The following is a 19,788-nucleotide window of genomic DNA, read 5'->3' as shown; positions in this document are numbered from 1 at the left end:
AAGGCAGACAGGGGCGTGGATGCCGGATCAACTCCCAAGAAGAAGTAAAACAGTCTGCCCTCAGTTCTCAGCTGGACCAAGTGACAGCAGCGCCAAGGGGCTGGTAGAGAAACCACTACCTGTGTGTGTTTAACCGAATTAGCCCATTAAAGCGGGACATCTGCCCCCCTGTGAACCATGGAAGAAGACGCGTCCCGCGCCGAGCCCAGCAGCGCCTCCGGCAGCACCCACACCATCCCGCAGCAGCAGCAGCCCGAAAACCCGGAGCTCCTCATCCCGAGCTTCAGCCCGTCGTCCGCCCCGTCCTCCCCGACCCCGACCAGCACCCTCTCCAGACTGGGCCTGAAACTCCCGACCAGCCCCTCCGCGGTGGCGCCGGGCAGTCCGGTGGACCGCGGCCAGGTGAGCGCCATCACCGTGGTGGCGCTGCTGGACAAGCTGGTCAACATGCTGGAGTCGGTGCAGGACAACCAGCAGCGGATGGAGCAGCGGCAGGCCGACCTGGAGGGGGCCGTGCGGGTCGTGCAGGGGGACGTGACCCGCCTGTCCAAGACCCACCTGAGCACCTCCAACAGCGTCAGCAAGCTGCTCGAGCGCTCCCGCAAAGTCAGCGGGCACCTGAAGGATGTGCGGGAGCGCATGGACAAGCAGGCGGTGCAGGTGAAGAAGCTGGAGGCGAACCACAGCCACCTGTTGAAGAGGAACAACTTTAAAGTCCTCATCTTCCAGGTGAGCCATCATGGTGACAGAGAGAGAATTAAAAAAAAAAAAAAAAACATGGTAGCACTCAATGCTCCAACGTCGGAAATAAAAAAAAAATACCCCGATGATGTCATAGTGATGTCATCAGGGTAGGGCTCAGGACACACAGGTTCATCTTGGGCTCTAAGCAGAATATTTGTAGAAGCCTTACAAAGCGCAAGTGTGAGGTTTGAAAAAATCTGGGCATTTAGGCGAAAAAACTGAATCTATCAGAAAATGAGGTGCCTTGTGGGAAATGTAGGCAACAGTTTTTCAGAGCTTTTCACATAGTAAAATCTCTGACACACCTGAATGTGTGACAGGTGCATCAGAGGAAGGTCCCACGCTCCCCCACTGGGATGAACTACTCATTGTTCCCTTACTAGACCTGAGACAGGACGTCTCTGCTTCTGCTGTGTCAGTTTAGAACATTCAGTTTTATTTTTAACGTGTCTCTTGTGAGTCTCCCAGTTTTATGAATTGTGTATAAATCTAAAAGACCAAATGGCCGTACTTCCCCTTTAAGTTCCATTTTTTTCATAGGATGTATGTGCATCTTGAACTCCTCATGAGGACGCATTGTAGTGTGGGTGTGTGTGTGTGTGTGTGTGTGAGTCACATTTGCATTCATATTTGACTGCAGTGGAAGGTGTGTATGGATGTGTGAAACATGATATCCTGTAATTGAACAGCACTTTTTTTTTATACTCTCGGCACTTAAAACTTGTTGAACAGGATTCGGGTAGAAGTCAGTCCCCAAGTGATGTGGCAAACTGTTTTCTTCTTTCTTCTTTCTGACTAGAAATATTTCAAACACACCTCCACTCATAGAAATGCACATTGTACATATGTTTTTTGTAAATATGAGTAAAGATCTCAACAGGTTTCACACACATGTATATAAGACTCTCCCCTCTCATGTCTTGTGTGTGTGTGTGTGTGTGTGTGTGAGAGAGAGAGAGAGAGAGAAGAAGGGTGTGTCTGGGAATGGAGCTGTTGTGGATAATAGAGGAGGGCTCAGACACCGACTCTGACTGGATCTGTTTACACCCCACAGTCATAATTCAGACAGACAGGTGGCTTTTTGATGGATTTAACACTTCAAATGCCACATGGCACCTGTGAGGGTAAAACTCTACACGGGCTCTGAAAAAAAGTGATTCCGTTTTTCCCCTGTGAAAGCATGAGGGATATCCTTACATAACCCGTCTCCCTTATCTCAGCACATTCAAACAGTTGAAGCGTCTTCCGTTTACACAGCATGTTAAAGGCAGACTTTCGCTTCATGTGCAGATGAACTGAGTCAGCCGTACCAGATGAAAACACTCCCATATTGTGTCTGCTGGATGCATTTTCTCTCGTTTAAGAAAAATATGATCCGAGCATGGTGTCCTTTTGTGCATGAGTAAGTGCATGGTTTTTCATGCTTGTGTGTGTGTGTGTGTGTGTGGGTGGGTGCGTCTGAGCGTGTGCGTACAAGTGTGTGCCCAGGCAGCGAAAGGGGGGCCATTGTTGACACAGCCAGAGCCACTGAGAGCTCTTAACCGCTGTTGTTATCTGGTTTCCCAGGTACTGAGGCCCTGTTGTTCAAATGCAACAGGTGCCAAGGCCTTACCGTGTAAAAGGTGGCTCTGTGGGCGAGGCGCCGCGGATCGATTTGATTGAACCCCACTGCATTTGTGCTGGAGTGGAGTGTCCTGTTGCTTTAGAGATAGTGAGAGCGGACGGTGTTGCTTGCTTTCAGTGCATTGTCAGATTTCACACATCCTTCCCCCATTTTTCACGTTGTGTTTTCCTGGCTGCAAATATCTTTTTTTTTTCTTGTTTCTCTGCCTTCTATGTCTCATGTGAATGTGTTTAGCTACTTGTACTGTACTTAACCTTTCCCGTAGTAGTGTTATGAGAGCCTGTGGGGTTATACTTTGTCATGAGTGCTCATAGGCTCCACTTAAAAGTGATCAGACTTCTGCTGAGTTGATTCTTTCCTCTAATACCGAGAGTCAAACTGAGAGCGTTTGCATCTGTAGATGGGTGTAGTCGGGCCGGGGTGTGTGTGTGTGTGTGTGTGTGTGCAGCATGTGTGTGCGTGCAACTTGCCCATTGGATGTTATGCTGATGCGTTGGGTCAGGTGTATGCTGTTACAGAGCTGGTAAATGAGACTTGGCGTGCCCGAGGGGAGCAGGGAATAAAAGAGCTAAGTGCAGCCCTTGTTCCTTCTCCTCCCTGAGCTTGTGTTAACTTTTTCTGTGTCCGTCGCTTTCTGCTTCATCTCAACTCTTTTTGTTTCCCCCTCTAGTATTGTGTCTTTCTCTTGATTTTCCTCCATCTGGTGCTGTGCCCCACGTTTCTTTTCTGATATCTTGTGATATCTTGTCAAGCCACCTGTCCCGATTTCCTGAAAGTACACAAAAGCACATGCTGCGCGCCTCACACTACTCTATTATAACGCATATTGGCTGCACACCCGGGAGCCAAGTCATCCCTAGACCAGCCCCGTAGCTATTTGCTAAGGGCGCCCTCCTCCTCCCCTGCCTGCTCAACAAAATTGATCCAGAACACTCATCACCCTGTACGTGCCAGCTGAGGTGGAAACACAGAGGGTTTCTGGGTAAACGCCCACTGTTGCACGGAGCGCGGGTGTATACCAGCTCCAGGCTTTGGCCGCTGTTGGTCAGAAATGACAGCGCTGTCTGCCGCTCCGCTGCGTTCCTGTGCATAATAAGGACTAATGAGGACTTAATTACCGCTGCTCAGGCCTTATTTGTTTGTTTTTGTGCACCAGTGCTTTTCCTGTCTCCACATGGCCCTCCCCTATTTAGGTCTTACACACACACACACACACATTCAGGGCATACACAATTCCCAGCCATCTGAGATTCCAGTGTGTACAGTGTAGAAACTGCTTTGGTAATTACTGTTTGGGAAGGTAAAATGGTTTGTTTTGGATTGCACACAGTGATATTTTCTTTTTCTATTATTTGTCACAGATTAATTTCAAAGGCTCATTACCAGAGTGATTAGATATCAGCAGTCACCCTGGAGATCTTATTTTATAACTTATCCTCTTTGCTTCACTGCGGCATGCTACATGAAATACGGCATATTTGTAATTTCATTTCCTGCAACAGAGGTCGTTTATTTCTGAGTAGATCTTAATCTCCCCATCTGTGTTTATTTCATGGTGGAATTTCATCACAACAAACAGCTCAACCACGATGGCAAATTGAATTTGGACGCCGTGAGAATTTCATCTGTTCTCTCGCTTTGCGCACGAGGGACCCGATTCCAGAGTTTTGCCAGATATTTAGCAGCGAGAGTTGCGCGGCTCTCGCGTCGGGATGGGAAGAGGATGTTTGGTGTTTGTCTGTGTTCCTGGGATCCCTAATCGCCGAGTGAATAACAGAGGGAACTCTCGCACACTGTCAAAGAGCTTTCGTATCACTTTGCAAGGAAAGAGAAACATGCCCCCAGCCAAGCCAAACACAGTGACTGTAACAAGCGTTTTGTTGATAGACTTTGTACTGTAGGAGCTGTGGTCTTGAAAACACGATTCTTCTGTTTCTCCTTATTCAGCTATATATCTATTGATACTGATCGTGAATGTCCCACATTGTGAAACGTCTCAGCCCATCGCCACATCCTGACTCGTCGTTCAGTGCAGAAGGTGCTTCAGAGGTTTAAAGGTTTTGAGTGATTGGCTCAACTTCACTCATTGTCATTTTGTTTGCGTTTGCCACCAGTCGCCCTAGCGCTTTTGTATATCGACACTTGAGCAAAGGTTGCGACTTAATCTTTCGCTTTCAGCAAGCAGGAAGGAAAGTTTTTCCACACTCGGTTTGCAGTCTAAGGTGGAGGACAAACTGGTAATTCTGTTCCCCACCCCGCCCAAGGCTCGTACCTTTTAGTCTAGTGACACAAAGCTCAATACTCTGCGGTTAAAGAAGTGATAACACAGCTACATTCACATCCATTTGGGTCTCCCCTTGTGCGTACAAATCACATGTGGCACCACTGAAGTTTTTACTAACAGAGAGACCCTCTAAGAAGCAACAGCGACAGAGAAGAATGTCTCTTACTTCAATATAGAACATCCTAATCAACTATCATCACCCCAAACAATACATGCTCAATTAGATATTTGAGTGTAATTTTAGTGCACATATTGACTGAGTTCAGAGCAGAATCTACCCATTATTCACATCACATCCATCTCCACAGGTTGGAGCAGGTCGCTGGCTGGAGGCTACAGCTGAGATTTGTTGTGCGTGTCCCTCCACCAGGTGATAAATTGTAGCACCAGCTCATAGCCCAAAGCAGTGCTAGATGTTTCACTGCATTCAGACATGCTGGGCCTACGCAGTTCGCCCGTGGAGATGTTTAAAGTAATAGGGTAGATAACTGAAAGTAGCCTGAAAGTTGCTGTAACTTATGCAGCCTTGGCTGACAGAAACTCTTCAATATTAAATGAATAGAGAAATGAATTGCAGCCCTCAGAGAAATACCATGTGACAGTCTTTTGCATTCATTATGCAAAAGTAAATACCCAATAGGGCGGAGTTACCATAATGTGATTTGTTTTTGTTAGTAGCCAGTAAAGTAAGTGATCGCAGTGTCAAATGTATTTCTGACTTTACATTTACTACTACCAGGTTTGAGGCGTGGTAGCTTTGCTGGAGGTGTGGCGAGGCGGCTAGCTTCCGCAAAAAGAGGAGCAATACGCATTCCAGTAACTCCACAGTTGTGTCAGTTACATGTTGTGTGTCCTGTCACAACTAGCCTGTGCCAGCATTAACCACTGATAAGACTAATTTCCAGCTTTTGGTTTCAGTCGCATGATGGTCAATACCTCTTGACCATAATGGGCTTCTTGTTGAAGCGCAGTGTCTCATTTTCTAATTCTATCTTTACTCAATACAAAAAATGTGACATAACAATGTGACGTAAAGGCTTCGGAGTTGTGTAAATGCCCATTTAGACAACCAATCGAGCTGATTCCATCACCTCCTTTTAGACAGATAGCTGGCAGCTATTTAATTACTTGTTGTGAAAGATTGGCGGCTGTCGGATTGATATCTATATATCTATATTTTTCATGGAAAGCACTTTGACATGTCATGGTGGGAAAAGACCGGTATATTTGATATAATGAACTACAAGTGCATTCATGTTTTGCACGGTAGCTCACTGGAAAGGCTTACCACATGTGTGCGAGTTTGTAGAGAATATTGCAGTTCAGCTATTGGTGAGAAATGTCACAATTAATAAAGTTACCAGTACCGGTACACAAGAAGTTACTTTCATACATTTTTGTCCATCGCTTCAAGTTATGAGTGAGATTTTGAGTGCTGGTGGATGTAAGACTGTGCAGCCTTTAGGGCATGCTCTCTAAATGAACAATGAGGTTTGTTTACAGCATGGCTCCTCGCTTTGTTATCATTCTTTTTTCCCCTTTGGGGTTCATTCCTCATATAATCCTCTGGGTTTTCAGACAGCAGAAAATAAAGAAGGGAGAAGAGCAAATGAGAGATAAATATAGAGGGAAAATTATGGGCAGGACAAAGTGACAAATGTGCTCTATATTTGTCAACTAATAGGAATACCCAAAGAGTGAGTTTTTGTGAAGAGTGATTAAACTATATTTGCTTAGATAAATAATTATACTGCTCAAGTACTGCTTAAGGATTGGGAAGTATTTCCTTAGCTGCTTGTTTTCTGTCTGCTGTCACATTCAGGTTTAACAAGTCTGTTCAACTGTTTGAGTCTCAGACAAGTTCCAACTGCAGACTGCTGCTGTGAGAGATGAGTTATCCCAACTTTAACAGCAGAGGAAGTGGATGATAATGCTACGTTAAGTCTGAGCGAGCCTCCGCGACTAGTGGAGCTAGACTACTCAAGTTACAGTAGGTTTTAATAATGTCATGTTTATGTTTATTTATTTGCCATGAACTCCCCAAATTCCAATTTTTATGAAGTAATTTAGACAATACAAAAAAAATGTAATAAATAAAGGCAGCAGCTTTTATGAGAGTTTAGCCTCCCAACATATCCTATGATGCACCTCTTTGTCTTCAGAATTGCCAAGAGTGCATACTTAGCATGGTTTATGTATGATGCCACGGGTTAACTAGAAAAGTCTCTCCTGATCTCTCCTAAGCGATCTCTGCTACATCTAACCATAAGCTAACATAAATCTATAACCACGGCAAGCTTTGCGAGATATTTATTTAACTTTCTCTTTGCTTTGATCTGGTTCATCACAGCTTTGTGTTTGTGATTTTAGACTCAAAGCTGTATACACTGTACACTAATTGTTTCATTAAAGTTGAAGTCAAGATGGCAGCAAAGATAATAGTAACAGGGATTTATTCATGTTGTATTGTGCGGAACTTTAGTGGATCATAACATATCAGGTTAGGAATAAATCTTCAGATTCTCCGGTCCAATACAAGGCCAGACTTTTCTGAGGTTGTCAGCTTTTGAGTGACGACAAAGACCAAAATGTGGCTTGTTGTTGATCTCACTTGATTGTCAGAAATGCCTTTTGCTCTGTGATTTTAAATTGAGACAGTTGTTGATCACAACTGGGAAGGAATCGGGAATCAACAGTCAATGATGATGACGAAAGTCATGATCACTGAAGGACATTAAGCTGTTTAGCACACTTCACTCGCTCGCTCTTTTCTTTTGAAATTGATCCTTTACGCTCACACAGCGTGAGACGTTGAGATGCAGGTGGTGGCTTATCAAAGTGACAGAGGTATGACATGGTTAAAGAAGCAAAGCTGTGAGTTTTGGCTTTTTTGGTCAGACGCAATGAAACCAGCTATCCTGTCATTAGGCTTCAGGGCTCCATCTACGTGTCTGCTCCTTTTCAAACCCCAGTGTCCAACCAATCCACTCGCCAAGGCCACAACATCCATGGCAGGAAAAGCGAAAACAATAGCCGTGTTGGTTCAGTGTTCATATTTCTTAAATGAAACATGAAAATACAACAAAGATAACAAGATGACTTCCCGGCCTCTCTGCGGACAATCGTGCCCTTTGACCTCCATGCGGAATAAACTTCATGACAATTGGTGGTAGCTTTATCAAAAAATACTCACGGTATCTGTGCACGGCCCTTATCAAACAATGGTTCCAATAGGCACAGTATGGGACTGTGCTAAAGCAGTGTGTGAAGGGGGATCTTGGGAGATTTAAACAAAAGAGCTAAAGGAGATTAACATGGCCATTGAGTAAAAAACTGGAGCAATAGAAACTGGTAACAAACAGGAATATGTTGTGGTAACACTGCTGAAGGCATTTTGTCTCATTCATTATGCAGAGGGAACGCTGCAAGACGCACAGGGAAAGTGTGGGTTTAGGAATGTGATCTGGTTGATGTAAGAAGAAGTGTTGTAGGGAGCGAAATGGTCCAGTCAACCATGGGGTTACTATAATGAACACCGTGCCATGTATGAAATTAAATCTGAGAATGGGAGAGCATGTATCCAATTCAAACCGAACCAGATTTATTTATGCAAAAACAACAGTTGACCCAAGTGCTGTACAATCAGAAAAGCAAAAATCACAGAATCAAATCAAAGAGCAGTTTAAAAGACCAAAGATGAGTAAAATGATAAATGTACAAGGACCATAAGAAAAAGAAAGGCAACTCTCAAGCTGACTTAAAAGCCAAGGAATGAAGATGTCGCCGGATATGAAACGTATCATCATCCAAAGTGCTCAGGCTGCTCTCCTCTAAATTATGGGTTGAGTGAGCAGGTTTCTTCACGCGTCCAGCATCATCAGTTATGTCATCAGGATTGCCACGATCTTCATTTTACCAGCTTGACATCGCGACTGAATTGGTTATTGTGTTGTGTGATTACGCAAGCTTGCAAGACCAGTAAACATGCCGTCTTTTCTCTTGGTGAGGCAGATATGGGAGGGGTGAGAATGGGAGAGAATGCCCAAACTTGTTATGCAAAGCTTTATGGGGGTTAGGCCGAGAGGCATTACTCAGAATTGGCTGACGAGATATTTATGGCACTTTCTACACAATTTGAACGCACTTGGTGTTGGGCTTAGATTTTAACAGCTGTTAGTCGTATATGTTTTGAACATGTGTATGTATCAGTGCAAGGCAGTGTATAGCCTCCCAAAACACTGTGTACCGTACACAGAGAGTTTATCATGTTAGCCAGTCCCATGACAAATAGCAGAATTCCATTTCCTTTCCTTCCTTTCCTCCTTCCTTCCTCTGTCCACAGATGGCTCTTAGTGCATATTTGGGTCGGGGGTGGATGGAGCCTTATGTTATGCAACAGGCAGGGCAGGGGTGAACTGTAAAGCAACTCTCTGCACTGTAATGAGAAGGATGTAAAACATATGGAGATGGAGGCAAATTTGAGCAATCACGTCAGTTTCAGGTAGCCAACTGACGGGCTGTTCACTGTGTGTGTGTGTGTGTGTGTTTGAGTGTGCGAGGGTGCAGTGTTCTGTTCAGACATTTTGAATGAAGGTAGGTTGAATTTCAGGTGAAGAGGATAGAGTGTGAGAGAAAATAAAGAGGAGGGAAATAAGAGAAATATATGCAACCTCTTTTCTCACTGTTTTATTTATTTTTACTGAGCCTCCTGTCGTGCTAATTTGCTTGGCAAATGTGTACATACATGCATTTCTGTGTGTGCGGTGGCGACGGCGTACCCTCTCATTGGCGCAGTCCCCCGGAGGCACCTGACTCACTGTGTCAACACACCTGCCCTAACCTCGCCTGTTGGGATTAAGAAAACCTCCGTTTATCGTCTGAGGGGCCCAACTGTTCAAGCTGTAACACACACACACATGCACGCATTAACTCCCATAACTGACTATGTACAAATCTGCAAAGCAAACCATAGAGGGTACAGTATCGTGTTTTTCTTTGCGTGCATATGTGTGTGTTTTGAACCTGAACTTGGAGTGTAATGTTAGAGTAATCAGTCTGGCCTGGAGAAATGAAAGTTATCATACAGCGAGCCAGTGACTAATCTAGGGAGGTCATGTAGTTGATGTTTGGACATACAGTGCACACACATATATCAGTAGATGCTACAGATGTTGTAAAGCTAATTGTAATTAAAAAGTAACAAAAAAGTAATTGAAGTTTTGTTTTTCATTTGCGAATAGAGTGGAATATTGTTCTTTTCATCAACTCACACTGATTTTTATCTTTTCTGATACATGGCATACACATCCTGATATGGGAACAAGAGTAGGTATTTAGCCATAAACCAAAATACTGGACAAAAAGAAATGTTGACCTGATGATGATTAAAGGTCAGAGGATCATTAATGTCAGTACAATCCTCTGGGCACCATGAATATAAAAAAAATTCTATCAGTCCATCTAGTAGTTGTTAAAGCATTTCAGTCAGGGCTAAAGGGGTGGATCGACTGACAGAGGGAGGTTGGAATCGTTAAAGCTATTGTGGTTTTGAATATTTGTGTATATTTTGATTTCAACCATATCACCAGCGCATAAGTATAATGCAGTATGTCACTGCAAACGCCGACAGACAATCACACTGTTACACACTCATGGACACTCACACATACACACACACACAAAGGAGAGAGAACAGATGCAAAAGAAACAGTACAGGGTATCATTACACATTTGGTATAAACAGAGACACACAGTCAGAGTAACGTGAGCCCATCTGAGCTCTTTCAATCAGTCACAGCTCCATTCTGCCCCGCCCTGATCGCTCTCTGTTTGAATAGACTGACTTGCATAAGCTCTGGCTTTGTAACACCTTGCAGGACTTGCAATTAGATGGCAGTGCTACCATGCCAACTGTTAGATGAGATGTTGAACTCCATTACATAAGCATACAAAGTATCTTTGAAGTTTTTGCCCTTTCCTCCACAGTAAATTTGCTGTCACACTAAATTAACTTTGTTTTTTTTTTTTGTTTTGCTGCAAATTTATTTTCATTTTCTTTCATCTTGCTCTCTTATGCAGTTTTATTTTTTTCCCCTCAAACAATGGCCGACATCCTTCATGGCTGCACTCGAACACACACATACATACACATATCACACTCCCAGTGGCTAATGAGTGCTTGCTTAGAGGATACATTAATTAATGGGATTCCCATGAGATAAGTGCCAGAATGTGAGGTCCACAGGCATACACACACAAGCACACACACACACAAGCACGCACACACACACACACACACACACACACACACACAGGACCGACTGGGGTCAAATGGTATTTAGGAAAATTTTGTTTGTTGTAGCTTGCCAAGATTGTTGATGGTTAATGGGGACACACTAATTTCACGCTACTGAACATTTGGGCAGCTAAACACATGTACACCATCTTCACCTGTTTACCAAATAAAAGATGTAGAGAAAAAGCCGGATCAAGTCAAGGCTGGGGAAAAATGGTGGTGAGACTCTATTGTTGGTGTATAAGTGATTAGTAGAAGCGCTCCTCAATTCAAATTGACGGGTGAAGCATTGATTATAGTTAATAGATGAATCAGTGAATAAAATTACTTTCTAATCTGTGTCTCTGCAGCAGGTCTAGCACAGCATGTCGTGGGAGAGCTCAATTCTCATTGGAGGGTCTGAGTTTCAGTTGCTGCCTCCCACACACTCCAATACCTACGCTGATTATATCAAACATGTTTGAGCCAAATGAGAGAGTCCATGGCATGCCCGGACTGGAGCAGAGGTGTCAAGATTGAATCTTTAGAAATCCAAATACCACCAAAGAATCAGGGAAGATTAGTGTTTATTATCAGGGAATTCTCCACTGGGGGTTAGGAGAGGCAATATTTCCTAATCGTGACTGGCCAGATTTAGGTGGGTGCTTAAACCTTAATTTCACACTTGCTGATTAAAATTGTTTGGCAATATCTGACTTGAAATGTAAAAAAGGGAGATAAGCATTAAGTCTGGAGTGATATCATCTCACTACACGCAAGCTTCTTGGTATTTCTCAGTAATGACCAGAACAAGTCCTGTCACCCATATACTTCCTGATTTGATTCTGGATGAACACATTCAGATCCACATGGTTTTCTTGTGGCGCAGTGTGAGACCAACAGCACATCGAGGCGTCCAGATACTGCTCATTCAGATAGGACAGGGGGGTGTCGTAGATGTAATGAAAGTAAATACAGTTAAACCAAACCACAAGTAGTGGCAACCGGAGCTAACCCCCAGGGTGCTACATTTGTCATTTTTGACATCACTCCTAGTATTTTGGGAATGATGACATATGCCTTGAGGCTGTTGATACGTACATAGAAGAATATTTTACTCACTTTGCACTCAATGAAGGACACACCAGCAGGGCTATTCGTCATTAACTCTCTCAGCTCATGACGGTGGGGAGCAGCTATAACCGAAGAGTAGGATGCACTAATATATACTAATGTACTGAATAATGTGCTGCATATTGTAAGGTTCAAAAACTTTCATTGGTTTTTCTCTTTCCCTTGACCCTTGAAAACGTGGCCCTGTCCTTGTTCCTGTTCTTGATACTGATGTTGCACCTTGAAGAACACGCTGACAGATTTATCCGTGTTGGAAAATACCACACATGCTTGGCACACACCTGAACAGTGAATCATTTCTGCATGTTTCAGATCAAGGAAAGAGGTATCAGGTGTCTGCGAGTTGGTTAAGACACATGGATGGACAGAGTTTATGCAAAGGTTGTAGAGGTGGTTTTGGTAACCCTTACTTTGGTATGTTCCAGCGATGGGCTAAATCTTATGTATGTGTATGTATTTTATAATACCAATATTCATTGATATTGATTGGACCTTTAATCACTGTGGGAGTACTTAACTTTACATCATGGTTTTGTGCAGTTTACATATCACAATCACAATCACATTCCTAGCCGTATTTAACATTATTATTATTAACATTATGTATTATAATCATATAATAAATATCAGTGTGTCAAATCGACTTGAATGGGCTAAAGTTGGCAGTGACAGATGGCAGGTATAATAACACTGTACTTTTCAGCAAACACACTATCAGTGATGAACAGAGACTGAACAGGAGGCAGGACCCTTCTAGACCATCTGGTTGGGCCAGTCCTTAAGTATGTGTTAATGACACCCCAGGAAAGATGCATTGCACATTCCCTCAACAACTTATGGCATCCTGTTGCTTTAAGCACACCTTTAATGTCTTGAGAGCTGCCATGCATTCTTTGAAATGCAGTCATACTTTAATGTTGTCTCATTCTTACAACAATGGTGCACAGAAACAGCTAGTATGTAAAAAGAATGTCATACCAACTTGTACCATGGGTAGCTGAGGCCTCCACGAGTACTTCATAGTGACCTATCCTGAGGTTAAGCATCTCAAATATGGGGAGTTCCTCCAATGATCTGTAACTGCATGTAGTTTACTTTCCACACTGTTGCCACAGAGCTTATACTTTTATTCTACTGTTATTCAAGGTCAAGCGGATATGACTGTGACTAAATGTATTAGTGTTAACTGTCCATACAAAGGCGTGTTTGTACCTGAGCTTCAAACGTAAAAAGTATCCACTGGTGATAGATCAGCTGATGTCACTGTGAGTGTTTCTTTATGTACATTTCAAAGGTGTAGTGGAGTATGTCAAGCACTGAGGCTGCACCTTCACTCTCCACTTCCACTCTCCGTCCCTCAGTGTGAAAGGATGGGGGCAATGGGGGAACTCTAGCACACTGAATGTGTATGTGAGTGCCTGCATGCGTGTGATTGCGTGATTGTGCACAGATGGATAGGCAGCAAGTAAGAGGGAGCAAGAGGAGACTGAGAAGAAACAAAGTGAAACTCCGGCTTTTGAACTCACTGGTCTCAATCTCACTCATTGGTGGGGGGTAAAAGCAGAGATAGATATAAAAGAGGGAAAATGGTAAAAGAAGTGTGTGGGACTCATGCAGAGAAACGTGGGATTCCATGGAGTCTTGAGGAGAAGACTAGGGAGGCATGCAGAGATTGGTTTCCTCAGTCCTCAGCAGGCAGACCCACCCAACATGTGTAATGTGTAGAGTGTATTAAACACATCATCCTTTTACAGTCGCCAGGCGATGGCAAGTAGTCACTGGAACTAGTAAGGCTGCCTGAAGTCTAAACCCTGAGCAGTTCAAGCAAGGATATTATGAAAGTCATTCCTGGTCATAGTAACGTCCGGTTCCAGCAATCATGCTCATTCATAACTGATCCAAAAGGCCACCCTTTTAACCCACCTGTTTCTGTCCCTCTGTTTCCCAATAGGAAGACAATGAGATCCCCTCCAGTGTGATGGTCAAGGACTCCCTCAGGACCCCACAGCCAAGCCAGTATGATGCAGAATCCACCCAGCCTACTCCATCCATTGCCGGCTCTGTTGATGGCCGTACCCAAGACGAGGGTCTTCAGACCATTAGCCTGTCCTCAGATGACGATGATTATCTTGCAGAACACCGGGAGGGGGGCGAGATGCACGAGGGTGAGGACCTAATGGCTGTGGGCTCTTCCCACACATTTGAGAGAAGAGCTGATAGATTCAAGCGCTCCAGCCTGAAGAAGGTTGATAGCCTCAAGAAAGCCTTCTCGCGCCAAAGCATCGAGAAGAAGATGACCCAGATCACCACCAAGATCGTGCCACCAGAGAAGCGTGAGAAGATCAAGAAGAGTCTCACCCCTAACCATCCGAAGAGCCCAACTGCCAAGAGCTCCTCTTTCAAGGTGTCTCCCATGACCTTCAATGTCAAGAAGGTCAGAGATGGGGAGGTCCCTGCGCACGAGGAAGAAGCCCATGTGGAGATTCCTGCTCTGGAAAGCTTTGATGGAGAGATTCCCTTGGCAGAGGTGCATACCCAACAAGATGTTGTGGAAGAGATTCAAGAGATGCTCAGTCCCTCCCCCCCAGAGTGCGTGACAGCAGAGCTTGCAGTCAATGGAGAGAAATCAAGCATTGAGTGCGAGGTGAATGGTGATCGTTCTGCTGGCCTGGCAGTTCCAGAGAATGATGAAGACATAGGCGAGGAGGAGGAGGAGGAAGAGGAGGAAGAAGAAAAAGAGAAACACAACAGCCTGGTTGAGGTTGAGACAGCAGAAGATACCCAGATTCCTACAGCAACGATTGCTGTAGAGCAAGTGTCGTAATATGATTTGATTTTAGTGAGCATCAATTCTAGTTTCCCATTCTTTGATTTCTTCCTTAGGTTTCTACATTTACATACACTAAGCAGGCACAAATTATCCCTCCATTGTAAAAGTCTTGTGTTCTTGTCATTAATACCCATAAACACCAGAGACATACTCTTGCTTTCTAAGGTAATCCATCTGTAGATCAATCCCTTCAACACTACCTTTGATTATTGATAGTATAAATTTGATTATACTATATACTATATATCTTGCCATAGTCTTCATGGTTAACAACTAGACCTTGGCGTGTACCAGAATCCAGTGCATGTGCTTCCTAAACCCTGTTACAGGGTTGCATAAAGAAAGCAACATGGCATCAATGCGCTATAACTCACTGCCATCAGCTGGTGCACACCTCTCCAATAGCAGCACATCTCCAGGGCGCTAGGCCAGCTATCTCACCCTTGCTGTGTTTGTTGGCCTCTGGAGCACTCTTCCTCACTGACAAATAGCCTCTTTGTTCTTGGTGTTTTTTTGTGAAAAATAGTAAATCTTAGGCAACTGTGGTACTGCTGTGCTACTACAGTTGCCAGGTTGTGAAAGAGTTGGAATGGGGAGCTTCTGGGTTTTCAGTGAGAAGGTTGTAGTGAAGTAGAGGTTGTTTACTGAATTCTTTAGACCCATTCTAAAAAAAAAAAAAAGCCCAGATCATAACTAAAAGGTGGCTATACTTCAGGTGTCTGAGTGGCACTGCCTTGTCTTCTGTCCTCCAATCCATCGTTTGTGACTTGATCACTGATGACCTACCTAGAACACCGTGAGCTCCATGTGGTTCATCAAAATATTTTTGTCATTCATGATTGCTAGTGAAATAAGTAACATCCAGGTGCTGAAAATTAAAAATTAAAATAGATATCAGAATCTGTATTATTGGCCAATTGTGTATATACATATACAAAAATTTGAATCCAGGTTTTTATTACTGTCAATGTTCTTGCACAGAAATGGACAGAATATACATTTAACTATTATGTACATATAAGCAGGTGAAAAAGGTATAAATATATACATAATATATATATATTATTAAAGTATAGATATAAAAACATTTGAAATAGTCTAGGTGTTCTTGTGAATTACACTAACTAATGATACAATTATTTACCAATACCAGTTAACTTGTTTGTAATTAGTCACACATGCAAATGAAGGACATCATTGCAGGATAGAAGCTGCTCTAGATGGTGAGACAAATACATTATTAACACAAAGAACCCTACAGGTTTGAATGATTACATAGTAAGATGTCCCTTTTACAGCCCTTTGTCTTTTCTGCAGGGCCGCTTTGTATGTTTATGTACAGGAATTATATTGTCTTTTTGTATTTGAGGCACACCACTCTAGGTATTTACAACTTATATACCATAAATGAGTAACTTGATATGATTAACTGCCTTGAGTGTGTGTACTTTATAGAATAAGTGTTGTATCTGTGAAGTTATTTGGAGTTACTATACGACACTTTTCTTTTTAGGCATCCATAGCTTGCATGATGAAATTTCAGCCCTGTTTCATACGTTTACAGCATAGACACAATCTTATACATTTGCCAGGGCACCATCTCCTCCACCCACATACATGCGCACACACATTCCTATAGTGCCTTTACCTTTCACAAACTGGTATGAGTAGTTGCACTCCTGAGGGGATGGATTCCTATGTTTCAGAAGATAAGAGTGAGAGTAAAACATGCCTGAAGTTGTTTTTTTTTTTAATCTTCTGAGGAATTCCTGCAGCTATCATTTTATGGGGCATAGTCAAGGTTTTCATCCCAACCACTTAAAAACTGAGAAAGTTTAAGTTCGAAGGAGGTGCCAGTACATTCTCAATCATCCTCACATTTGGAAGTCATGCCCGAAAGTTTCTGTAAAGTGACCTTGCTCTTGTTGCACATTGTTAGTGCTTTACCAGCCTTAGTTACAGATGTCTAATGCCACAACTCCCTAAAAATAGTTTAGCAAGTGAATCCAGGTGCCAAGGATCCAGATACTAGAGAGGTCACAGAAGTGGATAGAGGCAGAGGACAGCATTCCTAGCTTTGACGGATGACTCCTGCTCAGCCCATTTTTCATGTTCTTGGCCTGTTTGTTGAGACAGTGCAAAAAGTGGAAGAGTCTCTCTGGAGCCACAGGTGTTCTGCCCCTGTGGACGCTCCTGGGCATGAGCGTGTAGGGGAAGGGGGACACAAGTGCGGGTGTTGGAAGTGTTAGAGAGGACTTCAGTTGTTGCAAAGGTGGTGAAGCTGCCTTGGGGTTAGTCATACGTGCAGCTTGGCAGAAAGGTGTTAAAACTGTGAGGGTCTGAAAAGTATTCGCCCATGGTAACTGAAATATGTTATTCGGGGGGGGTTTACGCACCAATGTCTGGCACTGGAGGAGGATTCCTTTACCTATACCCCACTACATCCATTATATGACTTCTACATAAAATGGAGCAATGGATTCGAGTTAAATATGGTGCCCCAAATACTTTGATCTCTTGGCCATGCAAGAAAATTATTGCTGTACTTTGTTGAAAAGCAGCGCACTTGAAATGTGTTCATCAGTAGGTGCCTTAAAGCCTTCTTGCCTTTACAAAAAACAACCTTCCAGTTTGCTCAATGGGATCTGTAAGGAGAAAATGGCTAATTAGACCTACGTTATCTTAAAGAACTTGTTACCTGTGTCTGTCAAATGTGCATAGTAATTTTGAGGATTTTTCTTTTTAATTCTTCATTGTATAAATCATTTTACTGAAAGGGGATTAAGCACTAGGCTTATGTGTACATTCTGTGTACCGTAGAGGTTAAAAGCGTGAGGTATTTTCTGCTTATTCATAAAAGTGTGTTACTTTGGTGAATGTCTCTGTCTGCTGATGTTAAAAATGTACCATCTAGATCTGTGTATGTGTTTTTATTTGTCTTGAAATCAAGGTTAGACCTGGATCATATGTGAGAATTGTTTTTAGTTTGTTGCAAAGCTCCTATTCACTTAGTCAACCATTTAAACCAAAGAAGTTTCCTTCGCAGCAGATGATTCCCACTTGCCACTTGAGTGTTTAAACGTACTTCTCCTGACACTTGTTTCACGCAGGCATTTCCTTTCTCACTTTTAGTACTGTATACATCAATAAAGATTTTATAACGTTCAAATGCTGCTTTGGCTCTTTATTTGCTGTCCTTGAGGTAAAAGGAGATGAGTAAATGTTACACATTTCAAATAAATGTGTGTCGCTCGTGTTATCTTGAAAAAATAAAAAGATTCTACTACAGTGCAATCTCTTTGTTATATTTGTATATACTGCATAGCTCTTTTATTCTATTTTATATTATATTCTACTTATATAGGCACCTATTGGTTAACTTATCTTTGCAATATTCTTGTTCTGTGCTGCTGCAAATATGCAAATTTCCCCAATGTGGGACGAATAAAGGTTTATCTTATCTTATCTTGTGATCCCAGTGACTGAAATGTATGACTATATACTACAATGCCTAAGGAAACATGTAGTCACTGAAGGCCACAGCGTGCTAGTCTAGTGAATCTAATGTGTAGGTGACGAAAGATGTCTCTCATTGGAGGCATGGTTCTCTTTCTCAGCCCTTATTTACAGTTTGTGGATTCTATCTGAAGTCAAGATTAAACAGGTGTTGGTGTCAGAGCAACAATAGATGTTCACTCAATGTGTTTACGACCAGGGGCTACTGAGAACACACTTTATACGCCATTTTTGGTGAGCTGGTTCTTTGTGAAAATATCAATTGCAAAATAAACACATGCAAGAGTGAAAACTCCAAGAAGAAGAAGTAAGCGGAAATGAAGTCTACTTGAAGACACGATGATGTTGTTAGAGCAGCAAAAGCAAGCAAATATCACTGCAGTGCGATGAGAAGACAGAATAAAACACTGCTGTAGGGTCCAAGGTGTTTTGGTGACATATATGGTGCATTTCTTGAGCTATCCTATTATGTGTAACTGATTGTACTTCTAAGGGGCTTTTTTTTTCCAGCTTCCGTGGGCGAGCCGAGGTGTTTTGATGGTGTTTGTCTCCCTCCTCCGTCTGAACTCCCGCCAGCAGCCTGTTCTTCTATCTTCATATCAGTTCTTCACATCTACAATTAGCGCCTCAAAAACGGCAGCCTTTGTGTGTGAGTGTACACATCTTCTAAACCATTTGACAATGTGGTACACAACTACCGGAGTTTTTATATTTATGTTTTATTAAGACCAGATTTGGCTGCAGTACATGATCATCCAGTCACGGTGGCCGAGAGGTTAAGGCGTTGGACTCGAAATCCAATGGGGTTTCCCCGCACAGGTTCGAATCCTGTTCGTGACGATAATCTTTTGGCTGTTCTTCCTTATAATTCACAAATAAACCAAATCCAGTGCGCTCATTACCACTATGATGCATCTTACACACATAAATTCCTGCTGCGTACTGAGTATTTGGACGCAGTTTTCCCTCCGACCACTGGAACTACATGTGTGGTAAGACAGGCATTGACTTCATACTAACTAATAAAAGCAACAATTAGTCGTGATGGCGTACAATTGATGAATTATTTGCCTCGTTATAACAAAAAAAAAAAAAAAAATTGTTGTTGTTTGTTCATTTGTTTCATTGACACTGAACTCTCACATATGTTCTTTTATTCTCGCGTTGTTTGTAACTGGAAATCATTTGGTACAAACCAACTACTTTCCTTTTTTCTGAAAACAGATCAGCACATTCTCTGCTTATATCGGTCACTGTATTGTGCATACATATAATAGCTTTATACTTGTGTGTATGTGTCGACTCGATGGTGTAAGAGCACACAAAAAGAATTTTCTACGTGTCTACCCCCCTCATGTGTAGGATAATGGAAGTGACCGAGT

The 19,788-nt window shown here is 42.8% G+C and overlaps 1 protein-coding gene and 1 non-coding gene across 2 annotated transcripts; both read left to right on the top strand.

Annotated features, from left to right (window-relative positions):
- Positions 1-18: 18 nt before the first annotated feature.
- On the top strand, positions 19-15,991 carry cavin2a (caveolae associated protein 2a). Its single transcript, XM_070837761.1, has 2 exons — positions 19-729; positions 14,012-15,991. The coding sequence occupies exons 1-2, from the start codon at positions 178-180 to the stop codon at positions 14,882-14,884; spliced, it is 1,425 nt and encodes a 474-aa protein (XP_070693862.1). The 5' UTR covers positions 19-177; the 3' UTR covers positions 14,885-15,991.
- A 3,173-nt stretch (positions 15,992-19,164) lies between these two features.
- On the top strand, positions 19,165-19,246 carry trnas-cga (transfer RNA serine (anticodon CGA)). Its single transcript has one exon. It is a non-coding gene; the product is annotated as a tRNA-Ser (tRNA).
- Positions 19,247-19,788: the final 542 nt, after the last annotated feature.

Source organism: Pempheris klunzingeri, chromosome 10 (assembly GCF_042242105.1).
Source record: "Pempheris klunzingeri isolate RE-2024b chromosome 10, fPemKlu1.hap1, whole genome shotgun sequence".
Taxonomy (NCBI): domain Eukaryota; kingdom Metazoa; phylum Chordata; class Actinopteri; order Acropomatiformes; family Pempheridae; genus Pempheris; species Pempheris klunzingeri.
Note: the sequence above shows the minus strand (reverse complement) of the source record. Positions and strands in the feature narration are given on the sequence as shown.